This window comes from Drosophila guanche, unplaced genomic scaffold (genome assembly GCF_900245975.1).
Source record: "Drosophila guanche unplaced genomic scaffold, DGUA_6, whole genome shotgun sequence".
Lineage (NCBI taxonomy): Eukaryota > Metazoa > Arthropoda > Insecta > Diptera > Drosophilidae > Drosophila > Drosophila guanche.
In genome coordinates this window covers 1,019,395-1,033,635 of record NW_022995743.1, presented here as the reverse complement: position 1 = coordinate 1,033,635, position 14,241 = coordinate 1,019,395, and the positions used below count along the sequence as shown (strand labels likewise).

The 14,241-nt window shown below is 46.9% G+C and overlaps 1 protein-coding gene across 5 annotated transcripts in view; it reads left to right on the top strand.

Annotated features, from left to right (window-relative positions):
• LOC117578815 (putative polypeptide N-acetylgalactosaminyltransferase 9) overlaps positions 1–14,241 on the top strand; it is a 55,427-nt gene that overhangs the window by 9,361 nt on the left and 31,825 nt on the right. For 3 of the 5 annotated variants that reach the window (XR_004573396.1, XM_034264569.1, XM_034264566.1), the window contains exons 2-3: positions 5,342–5,401; positions 13,397–14,185. Coding sequence is in view for 4 of the 5 variants with exons in the window: in XM_034264569.1 (XP_034120460.1) it covers positions 13,771–14,185 (415 nt within the window). In the remaining variant the exon portion in view is untranslated. Of the gene's footprint in view, positions 1–5,341; positions 5,402–11,013; positions 11,025–13,396; positions 14,186–14,241 lie in introns of those variants that run through there. The other 2 variants (XM_034264568.1, XM_034264567.1) reach the window with 2 other exon arrangements.

Below are 14,241 nucleotides of genomic sequence, written 5' to 3'. Positions count from 1 at the left end.
TGAAAATATTTAAAGCATGCCACAGAGGGGCACAGCAACAGCAGGGCCCTCTTGGTGAAGTCATTAAGCTGGAAGTTAGGTAACTCTTCTTCGAATGGTCTGCGGCACACAGTTGGCCCTGCAGCTGCAGCTGCAAGTGGTGTTGGTACGTTGCAGCACCGCACTGCCACTGCCACTTGATTGAGCCGTAATTAGTCGACAGAGATCTTGTGAACCCTCTCCCTCTCCTCTCTGCGAGTGTGTGTTGCAAACCTAATTAGATGTTCAGCGGTTATGTGGGTCGCCTGGGAATCAACACCCGCGAAAATGTGTTACAGATAGGAGAAATAATCTCTGAATAATCTCTGGAAACACCCCAAAGCAGAGAGCTGCGGCCCAGAGTTCTCCGCGCGGTAGTCAAATCACCTCAGAATGGAATCGCATTCCAGGCACGTTGCAGATTAACCAAAAAATGCTAAAGGAATAATGAAAAAAGAACCAAAAGACATTCAAATGAAATGAAAAAGCAATCACAGAAGCAACAACAACAACAACCACAACAATCAAGTGCTCGCTGGGCACGGTCCAAGAGGTGTTGAGGTGACCACGACACCGCGACCAGGTGAACAACCCGTCTGTCGACCGTCGATTGCCTTTTGGGAGCTCTTTGGTTTTTGTTTTTACAGCTATTTACTTGTGTGCGCCCCAGCCCCAGCCCTAACTCTCGCTCTCCCCCTCTCCACTTTGGATGTTTCGCTTGTTTGCTTTGTGCTCGGCCGGGCACCTGTTTGTTTTTGTTTTTGCTTTTGCTTTTGCTTTTGTGTTCCAACATGCTGTCGAGATCTCTAATTATATTTGCCTCTGTGTTCCTCTGTTTGTGTAAACAAAGAAAGTTTGAACCCAAAAACAACAAAATACGCAAGCACCAAATTACAGTGCACGTCAATACAAAATGTCTTAATTATTGTGGGGCTACCGGTTGAGCCAACGGACACGGTAAAAGTGTGAAAATTATGGCCTCTTTGGAGAGGAACATCTGATTGCAATATTGTTGGCTACTGCCATTCGTTCCATATATTTCTTTAAAACAAAGCAAAGTTCTTCTGCTTTTCTTTCCTTGTTAAATTCCTTCTTTTTGGATTTATTTTTGCAACACTCCCTGAATATTTACCGTTTCATGTTTCATAATTTTGCTAATTTCGTTTGTTTGCTTTGATGGCTGTTATGTAAAGTTAATGGGCCCCGCCATGAGGCATTAGGCATGATGCTGGTAGCGGGTAGCCGTGACTTTTTCGTCTGTTTCCATCATCGTGTCGCATCATGGTAGGATCCAACATCGTCATCGAATCACTTTCACTGTCACTGCGAGGGGGGAGCCCTCGAGGCTGATGCTTTTGTGTGTGTTGTTTGGATTGTTTGTTTTTGTAGTTTCTGCCATGCATGTAGATATCAGCATTGAATGAATGAACGAATAGGTACAATAAATGTTTATTTTTGTTCGAAATTATTCGTAGTATTCGGAGTTACCCGTAACTCCTTTCGCCTATTTTGTATGACAATGCTGAAAACGGCTGGAATCAAATTATTTTCCATTCAATTTCTGATATCTGCGTATCGAGGCTATCCGAAAAGAAACTCCCCCCGGACCCTGGCAGCCACAAACAAAAAGCAAATGGAAACAAAACAGAATTTACTTTGCACAGCAGTTGCATTCAGATAAGATATGCAATAATATTATTTTTAGCACCCATGGGTATTGGGTTCAATATTTGCTGAACAGAAATGCGAACAATAATTTCCTCTCCCTCTATGTTGTTATCTGAAATGTCTGTAAATGAAATGCATTCGCAATTAAGTTGAAATATGCCTACACGTGGCCCATCAGACCATCAGATAGCAGGCTCCAGTGTGCCTGTTTTGGTCCCGTTGCCCTTTTGATATCAACCGAGGCTGCCCGCTATCGAAAGTGCTTTCGTTTCGTGGAACTTCGACTAATTGAAGCAGTCAGTCAGTGGACTCCCTCCCTGATTGATGTGACAGCTACAATATCAGTTTTAAGCGATAAGCGGCTCGATAAGTCCCGAAATATTAATCAGTTTTGCTGGGCTTTGGGGAATGTGTTCCGAGAATAGGAAATGGAAATGGAAATGGAAGTCCAATTTATGGCTGTAATCTGTGTTTATATATTTTGAGCTTAAGGCGGTGTTTCTTATGGCTTGTTGGCCTCTCAGAAACTGATCTTAATCGCTTGTCAAAGGCTGCAAGCACCCAGTGCCAGTGCCAGTACGAGTACGAGTACGAGTGTGTTGCAATATTCGCGCTCTCCCCAAAGCGTGTTTAGATACGAGTACCAGTTGCAGTTCCAGCTCTGTCTCTGTCTCTGCTGTGGGTAGAGATACGCACAGCCAACCCCACACAACCCACACACAGAGGCTGCTATGCTCAAGATACAGATACAGGGAGAGTGAGAGCAGCAGCAGCAGCAGCAGCAACTACTCCTCGAGGCCAGCGTCGTGCCTGGGTCTGGCCTGCAACTTTTACAATCGGAGCTAATTAGCAAATTCATGCTAATTTTGGAGTTGTAACAAATAAAATTACAGCGCACCTCGCACGTGTCGCGCTTTATGTAATTAGTTGCAACATGTTGCCAGAAGTATGAGCTTCTTTCTGCCATCCACCGAGATAAAGAGATAAGCACTCGAAAGAGTCCTGCCTCCTCGTTACGAGTGATGATACAACAAAAGTTATGTCCCATGGGAACACGCTTTGAGAATGCTGGAACCACTGGCAAACATTCGCATAATTCATAATGAAGATGTTGTAGAGAGTGATCGCTCCAGACAGCGATGGATGGTAGGGCCTCTGCCCAGTCTAGGTCTCGTTTATCATAATGCAAAAAAGGGAATCGTCCTCTGAGGGCAGGCAGAGGCCCCGTGCAGCACTGCATTCATGGGAGATGTCCGCGGGACACGATCTGCGGCCAGTGTGTGCATTTCTCGTGTCACGGCTGCACATGCACATCTATGGGCAGCTACTGAAAGCTTGGACTTGCGGGGCCTAAAATCGATTTGAGTTATTGATTGTAATGACTCCTTGGGCCCCATCCTTCAGCCGTTCATCCTTTTGCTCCCTTGCAGCCTCAGGCGGACTGGGTTTCTGGTCTATCTTCTCGGCCTTCTCGGTTGTGTGATTAATTTTTGTGTCGAGTCAGGTTTGGGGCCTGCCCCTGTGCTGCCTCTGCCGATGCCTTTTGTGATTTGAAAAATTAGTGCAAGCTGCAAATGATCATAAATCAAACAGTTTTGTTGATTGCATTCGAAGTGCCCACAAATTGCATGATTTTGCAGTTTCTGGACTCTCTGCCACAGCCAGCCACTGTGGGGCAGCTGGAACGTTGCAGTTTGCATTCCCCGGATGCTGCTGACACACGACGACAGACAACAGACATTGGACACTGGACATCGAACATCGATTCCTTGTCCTTTGTCCAACACGACAGAAGATATTCCGCCTCTTGGTAGTTCCGCAAATAACTAGAATTGTTCTTCTCTTACGCGAAAACAACTGGCAGCACGAAGCAAGAGCTGGCATTTTTACGAGTATCTCCTTTTCATTCCTGCCTGAAATTTTATTGTTTTGTAATTAAATTTCAAAGGCACACAAAAAGGAAAATGCGAGGGGTAAAGGCACGGTTTTGGCTGTCTAAGTCCCCAGCTACCGCCTGGAAAGATGACGTCTTGGCGGCTGTGGCCGATAACTGGTTTTCCCCGCTATGTAAATGAAGTATCTGCGACTTGAGCTACTACAACAGCACGAGTCTAGAGCCAAAGAGGGGCCAGGCATCGCGTGTGTGCGACCTTCGCTCATTCCCGATGATTATGATGATGATGGACACAGCCACAGACAGAACAAAAAACCAAATAAACATTGAACAATTGCACACAAAATGAAAACCAACTTAGCCTCGACCAAAGGCAGAGTCAGAGCCCAACTCCATGACGTAATCCACTCTCGAGGCGTCCACTCTCTACTCCCGAGTGAGCAATCGGCAAGAGCGTCTCGATCATTAGCAAATAATTTACGCCATTAATTTGAGGGCTAACAAACGTTGGCGGAACCTTTAGGCCAGTAATTTGTAATACGATGGGATGGGATCGTTCTGCGGCAATCGGCTTAAAGCTTACTTAGGCACAACATCATTTACTTTAATGAACTCCCATCGATGCTGGGCCACTGCCCCTGCCGGGTGGTCTCTGGTCTCTCTATGGTCTGTAAGTAGATCTCTCTCTCTCCCTCTCTGCGTGTGTGAGCTGCAGTCGCTGTGCAGCTGGGCGCATCGCTAATTAGTGTTGCCATTTCAATTAGTACCCCCAGAGATGTGTGCCCCAGATGGGTGTCACATGGAGAGCCAAACACCCGTGCTATGTCATGCGATTGCAGGTCTCTGATAGTGCGTTCGACACTACCTGTCCACGTGGTACCTTGAAGTATCGTTGGCCAACAGCCAACAGCCAACACCCAACCGGTTCCAATCGCCAGAGCGTGCTGCCTCGGGTGGCCAGAGGGCAAAGAGAGGGAAAAATATGCGATAATGCCAGTATGTGGGCGTTTGAATTGAACCCCAGAGAAAGCCAGTCAAGAGGGGAGGAGTCAGCAAAGTGCCAGCAGGGAGACAGAGACTCCAATGGGACACTAAAACATATTGATTGGGGTCTCTGTGTCTCCCACAAAATGGTTTTGCAGAACGTTGAGGAATCTTGTAAACGTGTAAGGGGGACAGCAGTCACTGGCTGACTTTTGCAAACATTGTTGGAGGGGATTCAAATTGGTCAGCCCGACATGTTAATCATGTTGAGGGCGAATCAGTGTTGATTAGCGTGGAAAGCGCCTTGGAGCTAGATCATTAAACTGGGGGAACGGAACGGACACATTTGATGTGCAAACAATTAACAATAGCATCGGGCGAACAGACAGACGCCCACACTTAGTGTGGAAAATGAAATCATTAAACATTAATAATCGCATTAAGTGTTTTAATTAACAGTCGGAAGCGCCTTTTCAAAGGTGTTTTGCTTTAATTTGGCATAAAACAGAATTCTCATTTCGCCATAATTCGCAGCATTCGAGAGAAAGTTCACCCTTGGCCGCAAACGGGAAGTTTTCCATGTGGCAGCCATATGGAGGAGCGAGTGCCATAAATTAGTTGTGCCGCTTACAGCAGTAATTAAGTGCCTGAAAATATGATTTATATTTATATTTATATTTCTATTTATTTGCATTATCTGCCTTGCTATCTGCTGATATAAGTTATCGCTTGGACTAACTCCATTCTCCATTTTGCATTTTGCATTTTGCATTGCAGCTTTTGGTCACGCTTCGTTGAAAGGAAACTCGAGAAGACTGCGCAAAAGTGCATGTGGAGGTGAGTTCAGTTCCCTCTACCCCTCTACCCCTTACCCCTCGCTACAAATTTTCAATGTCAATTTGTAGCTGGAATTTATGATTTCCATTGTTTTGTCTCTTGATTTTTGTTGTTATTTGTGTTGGGTTTGTGTCCTGCCAAATATGGCCAACAATTTCACTGAACGTCCACTACTTTTGCTACTTTTGCAGTCAAACAAACTGCTTGCTGGGTTCGACATTGCTTGTGCTTCCCTTGCAGAGGGTGCCTGCCCTTTATCCATCAGTCGAACAACGAGTAGGGTCTATCCCAGGGTATCCCCAACTTCGTTGCCTCAAGCCAGACAGTTTCTTTGTTGTTTTCCTTTTTTCGTTGGCCTCGTTATTGTGCCAAATGGCCATAAAAGGTTAATTGGGTCCTTAGCAACTGTTGGGCTGCAACAAATAATGCAAACATTCCACGGGCTCTTGGACTGGAGACTGGGGACTTGCGACTGGCGACATGCGACATAGAAAAATCTTAATTAGTTAATTAAAACAACAAACAAAGTGCAGTGCAGCGGTCCCAAGACGCCAAACAGAACTGGTTCCTCTGCTGCAGCTCTGGGCCTGGCTGGCACTCTTCTACGGGCAAGTATTAGCCAAGGTCTGTGCCGTGTCTGTGTCCTGCAAGTAGTTCACTTGGGCTACTGCATAATTCATTCGCTTTTAATGACAACACGAGGATGGAGGCGTGGATGTGGCTGTTGGCTGTTGGCTGGTAGCTGTTGTTGCATGCAGCATGGACCATGATGGTGATAGAGACGCGTTGTCTGGCCCTTACCAAACCCATCCCATAGATCCTCTCTGGATTCTCTGTGTTTTTCCCCCTTTTGTGTGGTTTTTTGTGTGTGTTGTGAGTCTCCTCAGACCTCTTTCAAATCCCTCGAGGTGGCATTAAACTATGAAAGGCATTTAGTTAAGCGATTTATATAGGCGACCTTTTGACAGTTTTATGTCCAGGTTCCCCGCCAACGATAACGAGCACAAATGTATCTGCTGCTGCTTTTCCTTCATTAAATGGAGCGGCAAATGTATCTCTGTCTGCACGCGTACGTTCGTTATCCTTTGGCATCATCGATGCAATTGCCTGGCTGCGATTTATTTGCTTTTAAGCAGTTTGTAATTGCCAATATATCTGACGGGGGACACGGAATGGCATGGCAGACGAGCGACAGGGCACCCGAACTCCGCTGGGGAATCGGAATTGAAAATTGAAAATTGAAAATCGAAAATTCCTCCTTAACGAGAGAATCAAATTAAATCCACTCAGACCTTGAGGCACTATTTCTGTATGTAATCGGGTCCTGCCACATTTGAAATGCTCTCAAATTAGTTCCTTCGAATATCATTTATTTATTTATATTTCTACAGCAATTCAAAGCTTTTCGCCTTCGCTTGACCTTTTTCTGGGCCGCCTGCAGAGCCTTGCAAATGGCTGGAAAAAGGGTTCCCAATTATATTTTATGTTTCCACTTGCACGCCTGCCGCAACCACAAGCTGCCCCGCAAATGTGGGACATGCTCCGAGCTCCGAGCCCTGATATAAAGAAATGACCAACAGCCATTCGATATTAGATATTAGATATTAGATGGGAGCACGACGGGGACGGGCAAAATGAAACCATTTTTGTCATTTGACAGGCAATTTTCAAGCGTAACATTTTTCGATATTTTCTGGCCTTCCGCCTCCCCCCCCACGCTCCGTTATTATCTTGCCCCGGAAAACGGGCGAGAAATAAAATATATGTCCTGTCCGACAGCGGCTGACCCCCAAAACAAAACAAAACAAAACAAAAGGAAAAACTGTATCTAAAATCTAACGATGATAGTTTATAGGGCTAAAAGCGATTTTCCCGCTCTGTTCATGTGGCTAAATCCGTTGCCATTTCACTCCTGCTTCATGCCTGTCGCACAAAACATTTTTGGCCCTATTCCTGCTTCGTGCCGCTGCTGTTTCCGGGGAATATTTAATCGAGCTGCCCTGCCACATTGTAGTAGATTGAGTGCATTACCAAATCCAGCCAGCCAGCCGCTGGGCTCCACGAAATTCTCTTCTATCATTTGATTAAATCTAAATCTGTTTACGAGCCGCAGTTTTCCCTCCACATGTTCCTTTTTCTACCTTTTCATACCAATGGAAAGTAATAAATTAATTTTTCCATCTCTCTCTCCCTCTCTCTCTCTGTGTGTGTGTGTATTTTGTTTGCTTTTGTTAAACCTGAACCAACAAAATTAACGCTGATAACTTTTGAGTGCGGCCCAAATCCTTTGGAATAGTTTCGCAAACAGTTTTGTGGCAACTCCGATTGTTGCGGTACAGCAAAATGGCTCGAACAAGAGAGTTGCCGGGTGGCATACTCTTCCCAAATGCTCTGGCAACTTTCATTAGTTTGCTCTGATGACAAAGATAGCCAATAACCATGTTCATTAGCATTTACAAGGCAGCTTCTGCTTGCATCTCTGTGTACTTATTTGGTATCTTTTGTGGTGCAAATATTCAAGTCGAACTTCTGTATTTCTCCGCTGGAATGGATAGCCCACAAGTCGAATCCTTTTTCCCCTTGAAGGAGAAAACTCCTTAACGAAAATGTTTCGCTCAGTTTGTTGAAAATTAGTTGCCTATTCAATTTGGCCGCACAAAAGTTGATGGGCAAACGGCCAAACATTGCCAACAGGCAATGGCAGGGTCTGGTCTGGTGTCTGGATTGAGTAAAAAGCGGCAAAAATGCATTTACCCATGCAGTCGGTCGAGGAGGAGGAAAGCGAAACTCAAACAAAGGTGGAAAAATCACAAATCCACTCTGTGGCGGTGGAGGGTCTCCGCTGCCCATCCGATCGAAGGCTCAATCCGGTCCGGTTCCGTCCGTTTCAGTCGGGTTGAAAAATGGCCAGCAATGGAAATGGAAATGGTCGGAAAAGAGTGGGAAAGCAGGTGAACAACTGATTTCCCAGCGGCTCATTTGTAGTTTTATTCGTTCGATTCCTTTGGGTCTCTCGGTACTCGTTTGACCCTCAAATTAGTTTGCGGCCCCTCCGCTTTGCATAAGACAGCGGCCAGAGACCTGACCTTGTTTCCATGCGTTGTTGGCCCACAGCAAAAACCAAGTGCAAGGTCAGCAAAGAGAGAGAGAGAGAGAGAGAGCAGAGAGAGAGAGAGGGCAGAAGCAAGGCGGAAGCAGAATCTCTCTCTGGGGAATTTAGATTACGTTTCGTCTGAAATTTGTTGTGTGGATTTTCTGCTGCTGTGTTTTTGTTTGCTCTTTGGGCTGGGCCCAACGAGTTTGGCCAGTTTCTTGGGACAGTTTGCGGACTGAATTAGCCAGCAGAAAATCTTGGCCAAGTTTTTGACAAGTTTGTCGGCCACAAAGGAAACGATTTGTGGCTGCCGCCGTAGTCGTCGTAGATTATCATCTCAAGAGAGCAAATAATGAAATGAGCAACAAAAAAGAAGGCCAAACAGACTACAGATTTGATTTGAATTTGATTTTGATTTTGTCTTAATGATCGCATGGCATGGGCTTCGGTTTATTCAACCGAATGATAACTGATGGCTGATGGCTGATGGCTTTCCATTCCATTCTAATTATCCCAGCTGTCATGTGGCTGGTGTGGCTCCAGCAGATCCTGTTTTCCCACGAGAGAGTTATGCCTGGAAAAGTCATTTAATTACATTTTCCTCCTCCGTGCCTCCATCGTGCTTCGAAAATCATTTCTGCCGCTGAAAGGCTTTTTGTCAAATTGAAAGCCATCAAAAATGCGTGGCATGCTTCCAATTGTCGGTCGCTCGCTGGCCGCCTCAGAGATGGGGCAGGCAGATGCCCAGATGCTGCTGGGATCCGCTGGGAAACTGGTCTTTGTACGTGGACTGGTTCGGACTGGATGGCAAATTAACAGTTAAGCGCCAACGGTAAATAATTGTCAAAGACAACATCCCATCGATGCTGCTGCTGCTGCCAGTCGCGGTTGCCTGCTGCCTGCTCTCGTGATGCACCCGAGGATGAGGCTGAGGCTGAAGATGAAGTCGCGCCATCGCAAATGAGGTTTGACTGGTTTCGCCGTGACATGAACCAAATGCCCAAAAGGAGTCTTTGCCAGCCAGCCATCCATTCAGAGTCAGAGTCAGAGTCAGAGTCAGAGTTAGCCAAGTACAGTGAGCACTGGCCGTGAAGGAAGGCGGCAGAGAGCTGCGACTGTGAGTGCAGAGACAACTTTGGGGAGAACTTCTTCAGACACCGAAATCGAAGTTGAAATTCAATTAAAATGATTAAAGGTTTCCCCTTTGGTTTCCCAAGCCACGATTCGCACTGTAGCAGCCACGGAGGAAGACCTGTCTGTGCGTCTGTCTTTTCGCTCCACTTCGTTGCACTCCCCCTCCAATCCACTCTCCACTCTCCGGCGTGCTTCGGTCTGTTCTGTTTCTTAGACTGGTAATTCTAGTCGCCTTGGCAACTTCTCTCTCTTCTCTCTGCTGGCTTTTGGCTACTGCCGTTGGCGGATGTGCAAATATTTTGATTAAATTTTCTCCTCCCCAATCTGCGTGGCAACTTTCTTTGCACGAACCAAAGGCTGTGGCAGCTTCACTGGCATCCATCTCTCAGTTCTGGTTGTGCTTCTTCGGGGGTTTCGCTATGTTCCCAGGTGGCATCTGTGTGAGGTATGGACTGGACTTGACCCGTGGCTAAGACTTTCGGTTATCCCCCGAAAAATGATGAACAAAAGTTCCGCGCAGAGCAGAAGAACTTCATTAGCACAGAGCACAGAGCACAGAACGCATTAGCGGTTGGAAAACTTTTCCATTTTGCCGGAAAATGAATATTAAACGGGGACTCCGCCCTGCACTCTGCTGGCTCTGCCTGTGCCTTCGTTTTAATAACTGTGGATTAAGTCTGCATAACTAATAATGATTATAAACTGTGCGAAAATGCACATCCCTTCCCTTTCCTTTCCTTTCCTTTCCTTTCCTTTCCCCATCCGTAAACTTTTTGCACACGAAAATGACAAATGATCGCCAAGGAAAAGTATTCTGGCAGGGAAGCCGCGACAATAAAGTTTTCCCTCCTTTTGCTATGCGTAATGTGACTGCTTTTCCTTGGAGTTTGGGCATGGATTGGGTTTCCCTCGAAGTTCTTTCGCGTTTCGTCAAGTGTGGCTCGAAAGTTCTGGGCAATTATTTCGCTGGTTAATGGAGACACAAGACACAGCGATGCCAGAAGGTAATTTCCAAGCAGGAAGTCTCCCGACTGATTCCGACTGTTATTCAATTTAATTGTATCTTATCTGCAAAGCAAAGCAAAGCAAAGGAAAGGAACCACTAGGAAAAGACGCACAAATTGCTCGACTGGCTGTCCGCTTATCAGTCAATTAGCCAGGCGATAAGACGCTACAAGGCCCACAAAACCCATGCGAATGAGCAGGTAATGAGAAGACAGAGGGAGAGAGAGAATGGCTGTCAAGACAAGTAGCCCCTCGGGCGGGTCTGGCTGTCATCGTAACAATGGCAACCACTTATCACCGTCACCCATCTCCGAGTCGCTCTTTTTGCTCTGTTTCTGCTTCTGCTTCTGCTGTTGTTTGTTTTTATCGCTCGCAAACTACACACACAAACCAAATTTCCATCTGTGCCCAAAACTAAACCGCATCTCATTAAGGGAAACATTCCCAATCGGTGATAACAGCAGCAGCAGCAGCAGGGAAAACCCTAAACCCCCGACCGAAATATGTTTCAAAATATGCTGCAAATGGAGCAGCATATCGCTGGAAGTCATTAAGGGGAATGTCACCCACAAAGAACTATCTTTTAATTGGGTTTCAACTGAAGATAAGTCTCATTTTGGTGTTATCTTTGCCTTGAGGTACATTTCGTTGGAGAGTCTTCCGCTGGTCGCATAGTTCTCCCCACAGCATGCCCTTATCGCAGTGCTGCAGCATTTTGCAGCAATTAAATGCCAATTTAGAGAGTTGAGCATGTCCCCCTAACCATTAAATATTATGATATCCATGGCCGCATGGCCACCCGCGAGCCCACAGCCATAAAAGCAAACATTGCGCATACGCCGCGTGCACCGCAGTCAAACCAATGCGGGAGATACCCATGGCGGTGGGAGAGTAGGGGTCCATAAATGTCCTTGCATTGCAATCAATCAATTATCTATGGGAGAATATCTTAACGTACGCTTGCAGTTCATGCATTAGATTCTGTTTCTGCCACTCGTGTGCATCGATGGGGTTCCATTTCCATTTCTTCCATGTTTCCCTCTGGTGCTGTGCCTTTTTTTTGTTGGCAATTGATAAACTATTGTGCTGCCCTGTGTGTGCCCTTTGATTAGCATTCATCCGATCCATAAACATGCATAAAAATAAACGATGAAACACGGCAATTATCGTAGTGGCAATGGCTCTGTGGGGCTCCTATGGCTGTTGTCGGTGCGGTCCGTAAACCGCAATTGAGATTGTCAACATTTGGTGGGCGGGAACACCTCACTTCCACTTGCACTCCCGCTGCCAGTCGCCCCATAATTGCTCTATTTTGCCAGGGCAAACTTTAGTTATGTGAGTTGCTGTTTTTACAGCTGACTGAGGACATGACAAGCGAGTGCGAGTGTGAGTCGCTCCATCTCTCTCTGCTCTCTCGCTCTCTCTCTCTTTTGTATTCAATTTATAAGCGCATGCAGCGGAAATAGCTCCAGCAGCGCGGGGGCATGGCACTTGAACCCAACGAGCCATAACAAAAGGCACACGAAGTAATTAACTTGTATTTATTGTATTCGCATAGTTGGCCCCCAAAGGGAGGGAGGAAGGAGGCAGCTGGCAGGGGCATGGCGAGCAGAACTCTCATCAGAGTGCCATGAAGAGATTCCTCTGAAGAGAGCAATACCCAGGCGGGTAGCCGTAGCCCCTGCTGCCCCATCTAATTGATAAGTCCAGAGTTGGATTGCCGGCTCTCGGCCTGCATGTGCACCCAATTACGAGTGGGGAGCAGTGCCCTCTGGCCCATGTTTATTGGTTTTCATTCTCCCCTCAATAGACTCCACCCGAGGGCAGTTCCTGCCCCAAATCGGGTGGGGGGGGAGTCGCGAATTTAAAAGTGAATTTGAAGGAAGAACCTTTTCCTTTTGCTTCTTTGATTTATGATGGAAGATTGTGTGTTGGCTTGGGCTGGGCTTACGAAATGCCTCAGAATGAAATGTAATCTCTGCGGGAAATGCCAGACTTTTCCCAGGATTATGACCGAACCACAGAACGAACCACACGAACAGAACCCAACTCTGGGCGGTGGACAGTCCAGGCCGCTAATTGGATTAGCATCGAAGGGTATTCAACTGCGGTTAGCCGCGGAAGGTGCAGGGTAAACCGCACAATTTCTTGCTGCTGCCCCGCACACTCCATCTGCAAGACACGCAACTCCACTTCTGCCTTGGAATCAGATGTTCTGGTATGGTTTATGGTCTCGCCTCTCTCTCTCCTCTCTCTCTCCTCGCTGCTGCACTTGGGGGCCAAAGCCAGAGCCAAGTGGCGTGTCCATGTCATTTACCTGGCAGCCACTCAAGTGGTTGCAGGGGAAGAGGAGTGCAGAGTGCAGAGTGGAGAGTGGAGAGTATCTCTAGGCATTGGAGAGTACAAAGGTCTGATGCGGTTTTTGCTGCAATTATATAATATTGACATTAGTTGCATGTTGCCTGTCGCTTTATGTTTGTTGCTGCCTCTGGCTCTGGCTCTGGCTCTGTCTCTGCCTTTGCCGGAGATGGCCGAGAAGAAGGCAAAGAGCTTCCTCCAAGCTTAATTACAGACAGTGCAGCGGGCATGGGGCATGCGGCAGGTGGCAACAACAGAGATCTAAAATCAATATTATTCTTAATGGCTCAATTATTTGATTTGCGTTTCAATTTAATGGCTTAGTGCCTCCAATTAATTGCAGTTCTTCCTCCGTTCTTCTGTAACTTATTTTCCCTCTCGCTTTGTGCCTCTCCTCCACACAGGTAAGGACACACAGGAGCCGCAGTTCTTCCCACAACTTTGAAGATTGTCCACACATATCCAGCAGAAATCAGACTGCAGACTGCAAACGGAAAATTATATTTTGATATCTTCCAGAGGAGAGACAACAACATATCAGAGACAAGAGGGAACTGGACATATCCTCGAACATCATCAATCATTGCTGGGCATTGATTAATGTTGCGTATACGCCATGTGCGACTCGTAACCAAGTGAAAGCCACGCACCACGCACTCCTCAGAGAGAGAAAGAGAGAGAGAGATTTAGTGTATCCGCCAGCAGCACCTTTTCAAGCTCAGCAAATACAGCAAATACAGCAAACAGCACAAACACAAAGCCAAAGCCAAAGCCAAAGATGGCCTTCATTTGGCGTCGTCGCTCCACGACCATCGTGAAGCTGGTGGCCTTCCTTCTGGCCATCTGGTTCTGCATCGCCTTCCTCGTCTACACGGATGACACGAGGCGACGTGCCGCACAGGAGGGTGGCGCCTCGGGCAGTGCCGCAGGCGGTGGAGCCGTTCCGCTCGGGGATCCCGTTGCCCTGCCCCTGAGGAACGTAGAGGCTGCGGATCCACTCAACGAGGACATCGGTCTCAATGGCAATGTTATCAATGCAGGAGGAGCAGGCGGAGGGCTACGCAACGAACTGGATGAGGCGGACATACCGCCCACCGCTGCCAAGGCCAGGCCAAAGGACCTCGGCCGCCTGTCCTCGGAGAAGAAGCCCCGCAAGAAGGCTGCCATTCCACTCAAACCAAAGGCACAAGACGGTGAGCGCTCTTCTCTTTTGTTTTCCATTTATAATTAAACTGATTTAAGGCAAGAG